At 39.1% G+C, this 18,128-nt stretch overlaps 1 protein-coding gene across 6 annotated transcripts in view; it reads right to left on the reverse strand.

The window, feature by feature from the left end:
* The window catches only part of AFF2 (ALF transcription elongation factor 2), a 499,551-nt gene that overhangs the window by 125,564 nt on the left and 355,859 nt on the right, over window positions 1–18,128 (reverse strand). For 4 of the 6 annotated variants that reach the window (XR_002322059.2, XM_020974795.2, XM_020974798.2 and 1 more), the window contains 3 exons: window positions 12,625–12,711; window positions 9,537–9,573; window positions 9,243–9,297 (listed from right to left, as the gene is read on the reverse strand). Coding sequence is in view for 5 of the 6 variants with exons in the window: in XM_020974795.2 (XP_020830454.1) it covers window positions 9,243–9,297; window positions 9,537–9,573; window positions 12,625–12,711 (179 nt within the window). In the remaining variant the exon portion in view is untranslated. The remainder of the gene's footprint in view (window positions 1–9,242; window positions 9,298–9,536; window positions 9,574–12,624; window positions 12,712–18,128) is intronic. The other 2 variants (XM_078147880.1, XM_020974797.2) reach the window with 1 other exon arrangement.

Here is an 18,128-nt window from a genome sequence, read left to right on the forward strand (position 1 = left end):
ATTCATGAGATGCCCAGGCCATACTCTCCTATATTTTTCACTTCTTCCACAGCAGCCTAGACCCTTGGAACTGCCCCCACTCATTTTCCATCTACCCCCTTTGTGTTTGTAATTTGTGTGTGGAGGGGGAAGAGGGGGATCTTATATCTTGCTACTTTACCAAAGTTGTCAATTGTTTCAATTAGTTTTAGTTGAATCTTTAAGTTTCTCTATGTAACCCATCATATTATCTGCAAAAAGCTATAATTTCATTTCTTATCTTACTGCTATAGCTAGCACTGCTAGAATGATATCAATAGTGGTGACAATGGACATCCTTGATGATCTTATTGGAAACACAGCTAGCATTTTCTATTAAAGCTAATGCTAGCTATGGTTTTAGTTAGGCATTGTTGATCATATTAAGGAAAGGTTCTTTTATTCCTATGCTTTAAATGTTTTTTACATGAATGTTGTATTTTGTCAAAAATATTTTCTTCATGTACTGGTATAACTATGTTGTTTTTATTATTACTAAGTCTGTTTTGTTTGTAGCTTTCCTAATTTCAGATGAACCCTGTATTTCTCAAATATATCCAACCTGGTCAGAGTATAAAATATTTTTAATATGTAGCTGAACCTCTTTGTTAATACTTTATTCTGTGTTTTTGCATTGCTATTCATTAGAAATATTGGACTGTATTTTTTGTTCTCTACTTTATCTCTCCACAGTTTAGCTAATCAGCTGTCTTAATTTGTCTCAATGAAGAAGTTTGATAGGGTTTCCTCTTTTTCTATTTTTGCAAATAATGTACATAAGATTGGATTTGTTAATCTTGGTACTTTATGTATTTTTATTATTGTAAAAGTTGATCCATATCATCACATTTTGTTGGCATTTAATTAGGAAAAATATCTTCTAATAACCTCTTTTGTTTCCTCTTCTTTGTTGTGAATTCTCCTGTCTCACTTTTGATTTTGGGAAATTTGGTTTTTGACTCAAAAAAAAAAAACCCAAACAAATTAGCTAGCAGTTTGTTATTTTATTAGTTTTTCCTAAAAATCTACTCATTTTATCAATTCACTTTTCAAAATTTTGCTTTTTAAAAAATTTTTTTCTTTGATTTTCAGAACTGCTAAATTTGTATTTAGTTGGGGTTTTTTGATTGTTGCTTTTCTTGTTTTTGTTGTTGTTGCATGCTCAATACTTTGTCCCTACTGTGAATGAAAGTATTTAAAGAGATATGTCCCCTAAGAACTGCTTTGGCTGTATCCTAAAAGTTCTAGTATATTGTCTCATTGTCATTTTAATTCATGAAATTATCAATTATTTCTATGATGTGTTCTTTGACCTATGTATTCTTAGTGAATAAATTATTTAGTCTCTATATAAGTTAGAATCTCTTCTTCGATGTCATTTATTGATATGATATTGTATCATGGTCATTGGGTCAGGAAAGCATGTGTTTAATAGCTCTGTTTTACTGCATTTGTTTATGAGGGGTTTTTTTTTTGCACTAGCACATAGTAAAGCTGCCATATTTATCTGAGAAATAGGCATGTTCCTTTTTATTTCCATTGAATAATTGTGAGAAATCTAATGTATCTAATATTTTTAAAACCTTATTCAATTTGGTATCTTTTTCCCAGTTTATTCTTTGTTAATTTTTTTAGTTTCAAAAAGGGGCACAATGAGGTCCCACACTATTATAGATTTTTTCTATTTCTTCCTATAATTTTATTTACTGTTCCTGTAAGTTCTTAGATGCTGCGGCATTTAGTGCCTTTTCTTTAAATATTAATATTTACCATGATTTTTATTTCTGCTAGATCTTTATAATCTCAAAGCTTTTTGTTCCAGGTAGCTTAGAGATTGTGAATGTTTGATATCGTGACATCTATTACAAATATTGTTCTTATGGTTTTATGGATCAGTGTTTTGTCTGGGCAGTTGTGGGCCACAATTTGGTCTGTGATGATAGTCTAGTTCTAATACAATATATTGCTTGAGTTCTCCAGTATTTTCGAGTAATGAATTTGTAGTATGATTATTTGCCATGTGTCATTCTTTGAAATTTAGCAAGCTTCTAATATATAATTCCAGCTGCCAGGTGATGTCTTGCTAGGCATTTGGTAGGTGCTAAATTTTTTTACAGCCTGTAGTGATATAGTGCCCAATTTCTACCATTAGTGATAATTATTATATCTAATATAAAAATTGCCCTTTTACCATTTTATCATAATTATCATATGTTTAATATAATAATAGCAATTATTATTATTAGACCAAACTACTTGGAGGCCCTTCCAATTTTAACATCTTTCATCTATAATCCCATGACATTCAAAGTGGTATGAAGAGAATTATCCCTGTATTAGACTGACACTATTGCCCAGGATACACATGTACAGCATCTATAAATCAACGAGGATAACAAAACAAAAACTATAACTGGCATCTGCCTAACACTCTCAGGGTTCTATTCCATACTGATGGAATTTGGCAAGAGCAGACATTGGTTGGAGGTTGGGGTTGCATGGGGAAGCAGAAGAAACAACAGACTATTCCAGCTCAAAAGAATGTTGAAATGCGTCAGTTGGGAACAAGGCAATTCCAGAGCAATCTTTAAGTCTATCCAGAATATTCAAAAACTATGAGTTACTCAAGCCCAGGAGCAAAGAGATATTGTTTTTCTTTAAGCTAGCTGAGCACAAATGTCTGTATTTTTGACTGGTATAATTAAACTAAAAATCACAACTCAACACCTAGTGATCCCTGTTTTTTTTTTTTTAACTAACTATTCTTTTCAAGGGCTCAAAGACATCACTGCTTTCTGACATGAACATTCTGCAGACCAACTTTGCTTGTCACATTACCCCATATCCAAGCCTCAATGTAAAATCTATTTGATGTCTGATTACTCTTCATAAAGACCTCATGCTGATGCATCTCAAACTGTGAATTACCTTTAATTCACAGCTTGATAAGGCTGCCAAATTTTGTTTTCTGTGCTCCCAGGTGGCTCTCTCTGACACAATGGAAAACTTCCAAAAAAAAGCTATGAAATACTTGTGAACAATTGGCGGAATCTGAGATGCCTAGTACGTACGTGCAAGTCCCCGTCCAGAGCTCTCAGAATTTTCTTTGCTCAAAAACTGGCACCATTCAAAGAAAAGCCATCGTCATTCCTGAGGCACAAGGAATTTGGATTTAAAGGACACCACACTGAACAGTAATGTTTCCCACTTCCTTAAGAGCAGACTTAATCCAGACTTATTTGGTTGCTATCATATTACATAGTCAAAGAAGCAGTGTGAGATAGTGGAGAAAGAATGGGACTTGGAGCTCCAGAGCCATCAGAGTTTCAATTCCTAAACTGGCTGCCTGACTCTCTGGGCAAGTCACTTTACTTCTTAAAGCCTCAGTTTCCTCAGCTGCTACTTCTTCAGGATTGTTGAGAGGCTCAAATGCAATCACATTTGTAAAGCTCTTTGCAAATCTCAAACATCAGCTACATTACTATATAGATGTCAGCATCACTTCAGTCCTTATTCGACTTCTGATAAACAGATCAAACATCTCCTTTCATGGAGGTTTGGAAGAGCTTGATGTGTGTGATTTCTCTTCCTTTCAAACTGTAAAACCTAGGGATTTCTGGGGGAAAGTGTATGTGTGTGGTATTCAATCTGGTTTAATTTCTTTTTCCTTACTAAATACATAATATTCTAAATCCATCCAAGGAAAGACATAAAGATCTCCTTGTAGCCAGTGTGACTACCTGAAAACAGCTTGAATTTTTTCTCTCTTTTATTACTGATTAGCAACACGACTAGAAATAACTCAATTTTATTTACATGCCAAACAATTTTAACTGGCTTTAAAGCTCTCCTAAATACAAGATGCATACATGGGACCAAGGGAGGATCTGGGAACTCAAGAATTCTTGCTGCTAATCTTGCTCTCTGTATACAGGTGGCTGAATTGGATGGAGCCCAAAACAATGAATCTATTTGATTCTCTGAGATTCAACTCTAAGCTGGGGTCCTGTGGTGCAATCTGAAAATAATAGGCCCTTGCTTATATGCTATTAAGATGACCCCAGGTAAAGTGAATGGAGCAAAGCTTTCATTCCCAGGTCCAATTCTTCTGAGCAATAGACTGCAACCCTGGGGAAGCAATTTATGCTGTTTCCTTCACTACTGTCAACTGTAAAATGCAGCTAAACATGATGACCTTTACAAATGTATTAAAAATATAATCACCTGAAATTTGTAAATATTGAGGCCTGATACTATTTAGCTAAAGATATTCTCTTTCAAGTTTTACTCTCTGTTAAAATTGCTCTCAATCATAAAAATCACTACAACTAATTGGATTTTATTTTGTTCTTCTACATGCAGCAAACTTTATGAATTTTAGATCATATAAAATTAAAGAGAAATACCTTTAAAATATTATATTTGAATTTAATGCTTGGGAATGAGTGAAGGGGTTTTTTTTGGAGGGGAGGGAGGAATGGGGGGATTGAATATAGCAGGCTAACTATTGTTTGTAACTCTGCTTGTTCCTCTTGCCTAAGATGGGCTTTCTGCGATGGTGTCATGTCTAGATTATTAGTCCATTCATTCATATTTTGCCTTTATCTTTGAAAAGAGCTGCACCTATGGTTAATAACTTCATAGAATACAATTGAAGTCTCCATAAGCATGACACGTCCACAGAAGTGTGCTTCTGTATAAAGCACTTGCTAATTTGGTCAGAATTCCTGCAGGTTTTGTTATCTTTTGGTTGACAGCATTTGCTCAGCCCTACTTTCTACACAGACAGTATGCAGCTTCTCTGTGCCATCTCCTACCAGCAGAGAAAATCTGATTGGCTATGTATGGTCAACATTCCCGATGACACTTCTAAGTCCACCACTGGGCCCCTTTCAACCTCAAGTTTGCTCCACTAAGTAGAGGAAATGGTTTTATAACCAGGAAAAACTTGCAATCTGACTATATCCTCCTGAGCTTTTACAGAAATGACCCAATCATTCTCTCCAGCAGGGGTTAGAATACAGGATATACTGCAGAAAAACAGTTTTGGGTACCTTCCAGCTGGACAGTAGCCAGATACTAACAACCGAATGGAACAGAAGACATGCATGTTGGAAGCTGGCATAGTCTCATTGGTAATGACAGAACACAAATCTTAGTGAAGGGTTGACTGGGTGCCCTCAAATTCATGGATGTTGACAGAAAATCTTTCGCAGTGAAATTGGTTGTGCCTTATCTGCTCCCACTTAGTGCGCCTCATAGCAAGCTAACAATTCAAACTAGGAGAAATGAGGCTGTGCTTAAGCAATGCTAAATTGTCCTCTTACAGGATCAAACCTCCAAACTCACCAACAATGAGCAACGCAATGTGAACACACACTGCTCATTCAACAGGGAAGGTTAACAGCTGAACATTTAATATCCTAGTAGTTTGTGTGAGAAGTCTGAGGTTTTTGCTGGCCAAAATAGAGCACCAAAATACTCATATTTTACTACTAATAAAGACAAGAATTAATTTTTTTTGGTAAAGAATCCTGACCTTGACTCCTTAACCTACCTTTTCTTCTAGTTAAACTCAGTGGCTACTAAAACTAGAGAAGGTATTGTGAGTATGAGAAACTATAGAAATTCTAGATTAGGCAGTTATATATAACAGAAGGTTTTGGCTTACACCCAATCACAGGTTGTTAAAAAGGAAAGACCTTATCTCAGCCTGAAGATACCACATTTCTTTTCTATTAAATGGTTGTGGCAGCTTGGACTAAAGAACCTTGCCCTTATCAGGGAAAGGGTCTAGCCAGGATGCTATAGCATAGTGGTCTACTAAGTGGGGTCACAAAGGATGACCTCCAAGTAGCTCTGGCGTGACCCTAAGGGGGGGGTCATGATCAAACAGTGTGAGTTGGAATATAGGTCATAACCTGCTCTCCTGTGATAGCCAATCCTCAGGCTTGTTTCCAATGTCCCATGTTTATCTTTAGCCCCCCAACACTCCCTTACTCCATCCCTGCACTCTCATATGCATGTTCTCAATCTCTTCCTTTCTGAGACTCATGTTGGCTCCTCAGAGACCACTGTTGTGGCACCTACAACAGCAAGCTGGGCAAGTACCACTGGGAAACTAGGAAATTCTTCTTCCCCTCCTCAGATGTTCCCTTTGTAGCTATGACAGGCACCCATATGAGAAAGAGCTACATCACAAACCTCTTTATATTATCTTTCCCCCCTCAATCTACCTCTCCTCCAAATATCCTTATTTCTGTTAAGTGTAGCCACCATCTTTCCTGTCACATGAGTTTGCAGCCTTGGTGTTACTGTGGACATCTCTTTCTTTCATGCCACGTATGTGATTCGTTGCCAAATCTTGTTTCTTTTTCTAGAATGTCCTCTTATCCAGTTTTCTTGTCCTCTCACATAGCTAGGCCCTTGGTACCTCTTGCCTGGATTAAGGCTATCCAGTCCCCTAATTTGTCTCCCAGCCTCAAGTATCTTCACTAATATAGCCAATGCCAACAGTATCTTTCTCACATCTGCCAAAATGATTTTCCAAAAATGCAGGTCTGACTAGGCCCCTGCCATATTGAAAAACCATGAAAAAACTCTACTGACTGTAGGATCAACTATCATTTTATGTTGGTCTCATCCTTTTATATTTTCAAGTAAGTTTGATCATGCATACAATCATTAGTGGAAGAGTACATGAATATAATGACAAATACATATTGGGGGTAGACTCTTAATTTTTTTTTTTACGTGACCAAAAAAGTTTGGAGACCACTGTTCCAGCAGAATTAATTGAGATGGACAGACGGTCCTGAAAGATGATCCCTGAAGATAGCAGCATGGAGCAGAGCAGAGAGATACAGTGCAGAGCCACACAAGGACACTCCAGTGGAGCTCAGCGGCCAGTGAGGACAGGAGATGCAAGCAATTGCTGAAGAGTATAAGGAAGCTCCAGAAACTGCTTTCACACAGGACACAGAGAAACGCTTTGAAAACCTGAAGGCTGTGGGCCTAGTCCTCATAAACAATCCTATTCAGAAGGACAGATCTGCTTTCTGTCAACTAGTGGTGGCAAGCTACATTAAGGAAAACGTCTAAAGAATCTTAGGAATTAAGGGATAATACTGAACAAGATAATACATGATTCCCCTTTCTGAGGTGCATGCGTCCTAGGTTGGCTAGGGTCTCACGAGAAGCTCCTCTTGGAACTGGGCTTATCTTGCTGCTGCTGCTGCTGCTGTGCTCGATACACCTGAGATCAGGAAGAGTCCATGTTTATGTGCCATGGAGAAATGGTGCCTACCCTGCCAAAGGGAGAGTCTGGGAAGCTGCCTGGACAACTCCTCCGTTAGAAAATGAGGAGAAATCTTAGCCAATCATAATTTGGGAGCTCTAGATCAGTCACTTTATGGCGACCAATCTATCCTGTGGAAAATCCATCACTCCCCAGAAGAAGGTGGCTCATTTTGGCCAAGATCTGATTGATAGCACTAGGACTTTAGATCTAGCCACCTAGCTGAGAGCAAGTGCTTCATAAAATGGACTCAGTGTCTGCTGTTTTATATCAGGCTTCCTGCAGAGAGTTTTGGTCCCATTAATTGCACTTATACCACTGAGCTGTGGAGTGATGTTCTTTGGAAATTCAGTTTATAACTATAAACCACAATTGACAAGTCTATTACTGCTGGTTATAAACTAGTGAAATATTGTATTTTATGATATGCTCACCAAAACATTTTTCATAGAGGAATCCAAATATACTTCCTTTCAGAATAAAATCATTTTAGGGTGTAGTAACTTTTATTATTATTATTGTTTTTACCAGAGAAAGTACTTAATGTAAGCTTTGAATCAGTTAAAAATTTAGAAACAGGGACATATTCCCAAACTTTTCAGATATATATATATAATATACACACACACATATATATGTGTATATATATATACACATATATGTATATATGTGTGTATATTATATATATATATATATATTTTTATATATATAAGGGCTCAGCATCTCAGTTCCTTTCAGAGTCATTTCTAATAACCATTTATATCGAGCACAGCCACTAGCCTTTCCATATGGCATCAACTAGTTCTTTGTGGAAATTATCATACATCTGCCAGTAGCTCACACTGAAAAGGGGACTTTGCTCTTTTCTTTGTAGGAAAGTAGACCATCGTGAGAAAAACAATTCCTTGGCAAGGTTTTAGGAAAATAGATATTACACTATATACACTACAGGGCTAAATAGGATTTTTTTTTTTATCTCCACATCCTTGGCCAATCATAACATGAATGAGAAATGCAGCTAGCTTGAAGGGAGCTGCAAAATGAGGGTTTCTGAATTCCAGTAGGGTGTCACTTAATATTTCATTCCATCATTCTCCATTTTTGTTGGCCTTTTAATACACAGTTGCTAAAAGAGTCATGAACAGTAAGGTTGCTGGTTAACTAGGTTAATTTACCTATATTCTAATATTTGATTTTGAGCCCTGGCATGCTAAATCTGGCCCTTGTCTGCAAGCTGTAAAGCTTTCTCCCTTTGTAATCCTGCCATACATTTAACTAACATTGACCATGCTGACCTGAGTGTCTGGTGGCATGGAAGTGGGGCCTTCTTTTTCATGGAGGGTCCTGGTCACTGTTTAGGTTTTGGTTTTTTGTTGCATATCATATGGGGTAAAGTTTCTGGCTACATCTATATGAGACCCACACAACCAGTTGAAAAGTACAAACCTGTAGTGGAACAACCAGTTAGTACCACTGTTTCATGCAACCGTCTGGCAACACCAGCTGCCCTGGCATCCTAGGGAATGATCTAGCCTGCAAGGATTGGGGATTTCAATCACTGTTACCCTTACCAGTCTCTGAAAGGAACACACATTTTATTTCTGAACAGGAACAATGTTCCAATGAGCAGAGATATATACTTCCTCATCAATAATGGAGAGGAACAAGATGAAGCTGCTACTACAGGTCTATAATTGCCTACAAAAATAGCTAATGTAGTAAGCTTCAAAAGTAAGGGTACTTGGGGCAGCTAGGTGGCACAGTGGATAGAGTACCGGCCCTGGATTCAGGAGGAGCTGAGTTCAAATCCGGCCTCAGACACATAACACTTACTAGCTGTGTGACCCTGAGCAAGTCACTTAACCCCATTGCCTAGCCAAAAACAAAACAAAAAACCAAACAAAAAACAAACAAAAAAAGTACTTACGACTTCTGTGGCACAGGTGGTTTGGTTGACACTTTGATCTCTGCATCACTCCACTCTGAAACATAGAACAAAAGAATGACCACTTCATAATTTCAAATGGTCCAAATCCAACCAGGCCCCCAACTTTCAGCCTATCTAATTCTGTTTAGCTCTACAGCGTTCCACATTAGAGAATGTATAATTTAAAAAGGAATTGATCTGAGGTATCCCAGGAGGCTTAATTTCTCATCCCAGGTTTGGTAGCAGGGGGAAGAGGTGTGAGAGGAGGAAGAGGGAATAAGAAAAAAGACCTACTTTGTGCACTGTATCCTGAGGTCGAAAGTTGGAGGTCCTACAATAAAGAATACAGAAAATACATGCATTAATTAAACAATACCAAAAAAAGTGTGTTGATATTGCTATTTAGGATAAGGTTTGGCTGATGCTGTTAAAAAGGAAATCATTATTAGCCACTCCATTAACAAGAGTCCTGCTTATACTTCTGTTGTGAAGGATAAGAACTCGGTCATTAAAGGCAATCAGCAATCAGTACTGAATTGTAGTCTAAATCCACCTGAGCCCTCAGAGTCTGCATGGTGGCTAGGAGAATATTCTTACAGAAGGAACGGTTGGTAGCACAAGCGGATAGGGTTCCAGTCTTAGAGTCAAGAACATGTAAGTTTAAATCCAACCATAGCCACTAAGTGACAGTGCAAGGTCACTTTGACCTTGCTTTGTCTCAGTTTTCTCATCTGTAAAATGAGGATAATGATAGCACTTACCTCCCAGAATTATTGTTAGGATCAAATGAGATAATATTTGCAACACACTTTTCAAACCTTACAATGCTAAAAAATACTAGTTATTATTACAGATAGTATTTATTCATAGTAGTCATCATCATGGTCAGAGTAATTAAGTAGGTAAATATGTAGGTAAATAAGGCATAAGCCAAAGGGCCCAGGTCTCAGTGGTAATTAACACTCTGATGATGAATAAAAAAACATCATTAAACATACACAAGGCTCTTCCCCTCCCTGGACCTCAATTTCTTCCTCTGTAAAATAAGGGAGTTGGACCAAATGATCTCTAAGGTCCCTTTGTTGTGGCCGCAGATCGATGATTTCACAGATTTGCCATCCCATAGAACTGGCAGAAATGATCCTTGAGCATTTTTTACACAGCTCCATTTCAATAGTGCATACATTTGTAAATGCAGAAATTGAGATTTGCAAACAAGATCTAAACACATGTGCGGCCCAGCTAAAATCAGTGCCTAATGAGGAAGCAGCAGAGCCGCTCCCAGCACCTCAGAGGACAGGCTTTGCTTCCATTTCTTCCTCTATTCCCTTTAGTGAGGAAGCTGATGAGCCATGAGCAAAGCAGAAGGCAGAAAGAGAAAGGCAAGGCCAGGGGTGGAGGACGTGGCTACTCCCTGATCATCATGCTCTGGCTACAAGTGTCAACGCAGCCCCAAAGACAAGCCTGTGGCCTATTCAGGCAACGCTTTTGCCTGCTGGAGGTTCAGCCTTGCCAATGCTATTGGTTGAACTGTAATACAAGTGACTATTTTGCCACTCCTGAGTCTAAATCAATCTGCCCTTCTTTTTAAATTCACTATATCAGTGGAGATGGAAGACAGTGATTGAGAGGAGGGTGATGCTTAAAGTTATCTTTTATTCTTCCCTCTCCTATGGGATGTAGGGCAGCTAGGGAGTGCCGTGGTGCACAGAGTGCTGGGCCTGGAGTCAGGAAGACTTCTCTTCCTGAGTTTAAATCTGACATCATACACTTATTAGCCATGTGACCCTGGGCTAGTGACTTGACCCTGTTGGCCTCAGTTTCCTCAACTATAAAATGAACTGGAGAAGGAAATGGTAAACCACTCCAGAATCTATGTCAAGAAAACCCTAAACAGAATCACAAAGATTTGGACACTACTGAAAAATGACGGAATGAGTTCTGATCAATTCCACTTTCACACCATGTCTAGCATTTGCCTCCATCTTTCTGTTCCTATGGGCACCACTGGACACCTAGTCCAGTGCACTAGACCCATTAGAAGCCAACTGCCATCTACTCTTTCCCATTACTAATCTGGCCTTTGTGGTGCTGTCAGAACAATCTTTCTCACACAGAGTAATCTGTCTAAAAAGTCTCTAGTTGGCTTCCACTGAAGACCCTTTAAAATGTGATGCCACCTCCCTTTCCCAGCCGTATTCAATATTACATGTTCCACATGACCTCAATGCTTTCTGTGCTCACATTGCTGTCACCTCAGCCCTCAACCTGATCAATTGCTACCCGGACTTTAAAAGTCGTCGCAACTGCCACCTCCTCCATGAAGCCTTTATAGCAAGCATGGATCTTTCCCATCTTGGACCTCATAGAGTCTTTAGCTTTTGAAATTGTCTTTTTTTTTTTAACCACATTTTCCAAAATCACATTTACCATGTGATTTTGTGTATAATAGCCATCATTATTTGTATCTAAGCCCCAAATTAGGTTGTAAGCTCTATAAGGGCAGTAGCCAAGCCTTATCCAAAATTTATTTTCCTTAGTAGAGAGTTTTGTAACCAATAAACACTCAAGGAATGTTTGGTCAGTCAACGGAGAGATACCTGCATGGCTTGATGGGAGAGGAGATGTAGGCCAGGGAGTTTACAGGTGGTAACAAGTATCCACTAAAAAATGAAGAACTGTTTTGTTTTTTTAATTCTCGGCAGGATGACTCATAGGAGATACAGGTATGAAAAAGATCCATGCTAATTCCTCCTAAGTGATTATTTCAATTTATGAGTGGTCATATGAGAGAATGGATAGAGAACTGACATTGAAGCCAGAGGGCCTGGGCACAAGGCCTACCTCTGACTCAGTTCTAGCTGCATAACCCTGGGCAAGTCACTTAACCTCCCATTACTTTAGGCAACTTTCTTAGGACTATAAACGTTGTAGAGGCAGCACAGATTCCCTCTGGTAGAGGGAGTTTCTTCATGTCTCATAGAGAAATGAAATTATAGGTTCAGTTTCTATTTCTTTCCCTCACCTCAGTTACTATTATTATTACCACCCCTAGTGGACTAAAGCAGAGGTGTCAAATCCATGGTCAATGGGCAAACACGCAACACCCTAAGTGTAGCCCTAACCAGACTAAAATGTAATTAAGAAATACTTAACAAAAAAAAAGAAAACAAAACACTGATAATATTATAGTTTAAAACAAAGTCAATGTGTGGCCCACAGGGATCCTTATGTATGGATTGGTGGTCTCCACTTCTATTTGAGTCTGATACCACTGGACTAGAGAATCTAGTTTTCATGGAGTTATAAAAACAAATTAATTCTAAAATTTAAAAATATAATGAGAAAGAAAAAAAAGAAAAAGAAAAACAAAACCACTGACCTTGCCTGAATTGGAAAATTTACTCTGTTCTGCTTTTCCTGGAGTTTGAATTGCAGTAAGAGGTGGAGGCCAGGTGTAAGTCATCTCCTAATATGGGGGGAAAAAGCAATCGCAGGTTCAGATCACACTCATAACGTCTCCCCCACACCCACACATGCATGCTGCATGCGCTTGCATGTGTGCACGCACACGTGCGCGTGCACGCGCACACACACACACACACACACACACACACACACACACACACACACACACAGCTTGCTGGGTCATGTTCTCCAGTCAGCTAAGTGGCATAGTAGATAAAGAGATAAATGTGGCCTCAGACACTTAGTAGTAGTATGACACTGGGTAAATCACTTAAACTCTCTCTGCCTTAGTTTCTTCATTGCAAAATGGGATAATAAACAACCACCCTGGGTTGTTGTGAGAATAAAATGAGTTAATATTGGCAAAGCACTTAGCAAACCTTAAAACACTACATAAATGCTAGCAATTATTATTGTTCAGAAAAAAAAGACTAACGTCAGGTAACAACTGACACAGGGGGAAGAAGTGCTTAGAAATGAACAGAAGAGAACAGGCTGAATTGAACTTGGGAAACTATCTATGATTCCACCCTTCTTCTGGAAACAAAAGCCAATGTTACAGAACCATGCTGGCAATCGGAGAAGGCCATGTTTTGCAAAGAGTCAAAATGGTGCGGTCACCCAAAGGGCAATGGAGAGCCATACAGGAAGGCAGGAGCATATCTGTAAAGATGACTTGGCATGAAAAACTAGAAAGAATATCAACAAAGAGATTTATGACTGGTCAAAGGAGGTAAGTCATGGAGTGGGAGTGAGAAGTAACAGATAGTCAGATTGAGTCCCACACTGGTACTCACAGAATGTTAAGAATGAAAAGATGGCTTCCAAAATACTGGGTGGAGCCTTTCCCTTGCCCCTGCCCTCACCTAATGGAAGATTTATAAGAGGATGTGCATAGGAGTCACACCAGATGTGAAAGGATGGGTTGTACCAGTACCTTGGAGAGTATCCAAAATGATGAGATAACATACCTGTTGATGAACTGTAGTACAGAGCAGACTGTTGTTCATTCTGCCCACCCAGCTACCACCTGTGTGTATATCTGTGAACTCTAATCTCAAGGAAAACAAACACACACACACCTCCTCTTTGGTGTTGTTAATGATATCTTCCTTGGTCTTTGAAGGACCCTCTTAGAAAGGAAGACACTCCACTCTTTCTTGAGTCTAAGCACACAGAGCCATATACTTATCCTTATAAACTAGGCTTGCATCTGGACAGATATGAACAGCTGATATTCTTATCCCTGAAGCCACATGTCCCACCAGCAAAGTCGTTCCTCTGGGAGGCATAACAATGATACTAACAGGTTTTTTCAACTCTTGAAGCAAATCTAATTTTGTCACATAATAATAAGGAAAAGTCTCCATGTTGGAGTACTGACAGCCTCCCTGCAAGGTGGCTTAGCCCAAGGTGAGGAAACTGAGGCTTCAAGGAGTGAAGTGAATTGCCTACAAATACATGGCAAGTGTCAGAGACGTAATCTGAACTCGTGTCTTCTGACTCCACACTGGACATTTTTCACACGATGTGATCAACAGAGAGAAAACAGGAACATGGAGAAAGCATGAGGTTACATACACAGTTTTATTCAGGACATACTTTTCTCTATAATCACCAGAAGCCAAAAATCTCCACGAGAAGGATAAAGAGAAATTGTTTGTTTGTTTGGGGGTGGGGGAGAGGAGGTAAGATTTGTGAAGATCCCTTTAGTATGTTAAGTGTTACTTCTTTACTTCCTGAATAACTGAATTTTCTACAAAGCAAAATTAAGTACTTTCAGGTTGTACCTCTATTACAAAAATTTCCTTCTACATCTACACATTTCAAATAATTCTTTAATACATGAAGAGTTACAATGAAAAGAGATAAAGCAAAACAATTCACTGTCACTCTACCAATTCAATATTTATAATCATTTGGATGGATTATGAAGTACTCAATTTCACCTGTGCTATTCCAAATTGGGGCAGCTAGGTGGCGCTTCAGGGGATAGGGCCCCTGGGCCTGGAGTCAGGAAGTCCTCTTAACTGAGTTCCAATCTGGTCTCAGACCCTTAGCAGTTGTGTGACCTTAGACAAGTCACTTCACCCTGTTTGCCTCAGTTTCCTCATCTGTAAAATGAGCTGAAGAAGGAAATGGCAAACCATCCTAGTATCTTTGCCAAGAAAATCCCAAATGGGGTCACAAAGAGTTGGACATGACTAAAACAACTGACTAAAAATGATACAAGGTAATATGAAAAGGGAGAGTAAAGTGGCAACTACTAGATGATGGGAGACTTCATGGAGAAAGAAGCACTTCTCTGTTCAAAAAGCTCTAAGTGCCCTCTATTAACCATGGGATAACACAAAATCCTACCCTGGCATTTGATGACCTCCACTACCTCCTTTCACATCACTCCCCTCCATGTACTCTATGTTCTAGCCAACTAGACTATGGGTTGCTTCCTGGTCTAATTCTCCATTCTCCTGTCTCTGAGCACCACCCTCTGTCCCCCATGCCTGTAATGTACTCCCACTTAATTGACTTCTGTTAAAAATTTTCTTTTTCTCATAGGCCTGTGCAGGGGCCTTAAGATGCCTCTCTGATCCTCCCTAGCTTGGACCATTTTCAACCACTCCAAATTTTGGACCTCTAATGCATATCACACTCTATTTTCTTACTCTCTCCCCATTTCATTTGTCCTCACCCCATCCCCCAGTAAAGAGTAAGCTTCTAGGGGGTAGGGACTGTTACATTTTTCATCTTTGCATTCCCAGTGCCTGGAACACAGTAGACATATGTGCCTAAATATATACGTTTGCTGAATTGGAGTAGTAAGCTATGAATGCAGAAGGCATGTTTCCTCCTTGGGACCATGAGGATGCTGTTAAAATAAATAATATTTCTGTAATATGCTCCACTAACTCTCTCTCTTTTTAATTCAGTAGAACCATAGTATGCTGAAAGAATTAAGGGAATTTCATCATTTCCATAGTAGCAGAAGCTGAAAACATTGCATTACCACAGGATTGGGATGTTTTTCTGGCCAAATTGTATGAGAGGAATACATTTTCAGCTTCATTTAAGTCTCTATATGTTTTTTTAAATTATAATATCTTCAAATGACAAGCCTAGACCCATAAGCCCAAGCATGATAAACTAAGATGGAATTGGAAGGAATGTAACATACTAGAAAGGACACTATTAGCATAGAGTTTTCACAAATTCTTTCCTTTCCTCAAATGAATTAGAGTTTCACATCAACACGTTATATAATATGCCAAAATGCAGAAAGCTAATAATACATATGCCCCTCCCTTCTCTGTTTATTGCCACTTACAATTAAATTAATCTCAGTCTTGTAGTTTACATATTGCAGAGACACAAATAACCACTCCATGCCCTAATCCTGTTGTATCTGGACACCACAAGGGCTGTGCATCTGTTGACTATTTTCTTGTCTGAAGCCTTACTTGAATGTATGAATAAGCTGGTGATCTTCCACAGCCCTCCCTCACTTCAATCCAATTCACTTGCAAGTCATGGCGTCACTTTCCTGATGTCATGGTCCTCTTCCAGAGTGAATGACAAACAAGAAGAAGAATGTACTGCTGTAATCACTGAACGCTTATGCTAGAACCAGGGGGTGTCTCAGAAGGTCCATCCTGGCTAAGTAGACAGACAAATCCTTTGGATTTGACCAAGACTAGAGAAGAGATGTAAGAGATAAGGGGATGGGGAGGGAGGAAAGAAATTAGTCTATACTTAACCTAGGGATTGTGAACTTAAAGAAAGATTCCAATAATTGTATTTCAACCTAATTGACTTCCTTTGTAACCCTATACATTTGATTTTATGTATTTACAGACATAAATCTAGAAATGATTCATAGGCTTCATTGGAATGCTAAAGCACCCAAAGGGATCCATCATGATGTAAAAAAAAAAATAATAAAAAAAAATTAAACAATCCCTAAGTGGGCAGCAATCCTGCAACCTTTTGGTTTCTCCTTCCCAATCTAGGAATTTGAATTTCGGTTTGGTGAAAACTGCCAGGTAGAAATAAAGAACAGGTTCCAGCTGCCACACCATGTGACTTGAGGAAGGAGCTCAGGGAATCTGCAGCGACACTCTGAGTCACTTCAGTGAATCTTGGAGAACCCATTGAAAGGGCAGCTGAGATTCTTTTTTTCCTCCATGAACTGGTAGGATCTACTCTTACATTTGTGTGAGTCTCAAAGAGAAACCAAGAATTCAGGAAGCAATGCAAACTGAAAATATTCTTCCAGAGAAAGACATTTCTGGTTCTGAAAAGGGGTGAAAGAATAGATAGGGACTGAGATAAAAAGCAATATAGGGCAGTGGACAGACACTGGGCTTCAGGGCCAGGAAGACCTGCTTCTGACACGTACTGGCTGGAGGACCTTGGCAAATTACTTAACCTTTTGGGTAACTGGACAACTCTCTACAATTAGAAATTGCAGAGAAGGTCCATATCTTAACTTAGAGAGGATTTCCTCTTCTTGGAGTTCCCAATGCCAGTGAAATGACAAGTCCAGTCTCTATCCCTTTAATACAGAGAGGTACTGCCATTTGTTTGGCACAATTCAGAGCTCAATGCCAAGAGTTTTCATTTTTAAACTTGGGGACGCCTGTTATCCAGGCACGAATCTCATTTTACCAGTTTTCAGAGCATCTTGACACTCTGGAACAGCTGGAGAATGGTGCTGGAATTTCCTCTGGACACCAGAGGAAGTGGAAATCCTCTTCCGGCTCTGCTCTGAAGAAGGCTGGACCATGATTAAAGAAGAAAAGCCAATCTCAGTGCTAATGGTTGGAGCCTTCAGTACTTTACCAGTCGTTTTTCATCATTTGGTGAGGAACAGGCTTCTCAAGCACCAAAGCACTTCATGTAATTGCTAACAATAAGCAGGGAGACCTACATTAGTGTCATGTGACAACTGCAAAGTCAAACCCAATACAGGCAGAAAGGGCCATGTTGAAGGTTCCTCCAGCAACAATCACTCATTCAAATTCCACATCCTATACAACTGTAGTTAGCACTCTACCTCATCCACAATGAAAACTCTATGTTCTGGCTGTCAATGAGCCTCACTTTGGGGAGGTTAGTGCACAGACCATGCAACTCAACTGATTCAGCATTAGACAGGGAGATGGTTTGAATTCTGAGCTCTGCTCCTAAGAGATTGTATGTTTGACCTTAATTACTGTAGACTTTGTAAAGTGCTAGTCAAAAGTATGTATGTTTATATTTTATCAATATTTATTTGATACTACAGGTACAAAACAACTAAGTAGACGATGAAAGAGATGGAGTTGGATGGGACTTTGCCACAGAAAAGCAGATTGCTTGTGAAGGTTCAGCATCCTAAAAGACAGATTCTTCTGTGTGTGTGTGTGTGTGTGTGTGTGT

Source organism: Phascolarctos cinereus, unplaced genomic scaffold (genome assembly GCF_003287225.1).
Source record: "Phascolarctos cinereus isolate Bilbo 61053 unplaced genomic scaffold, phaCin_HiC Scaffold_8;HRSCAF=390, whole genome shotgun sequence".
NCBI classification, from domain to species: domain Eukaryota; kingdom Metazoa; phylum Chordata; class Mammalia; order Diprotodontia; family Phascolarctidae; genus Phascolarctos; species Phascolarctos cinereus.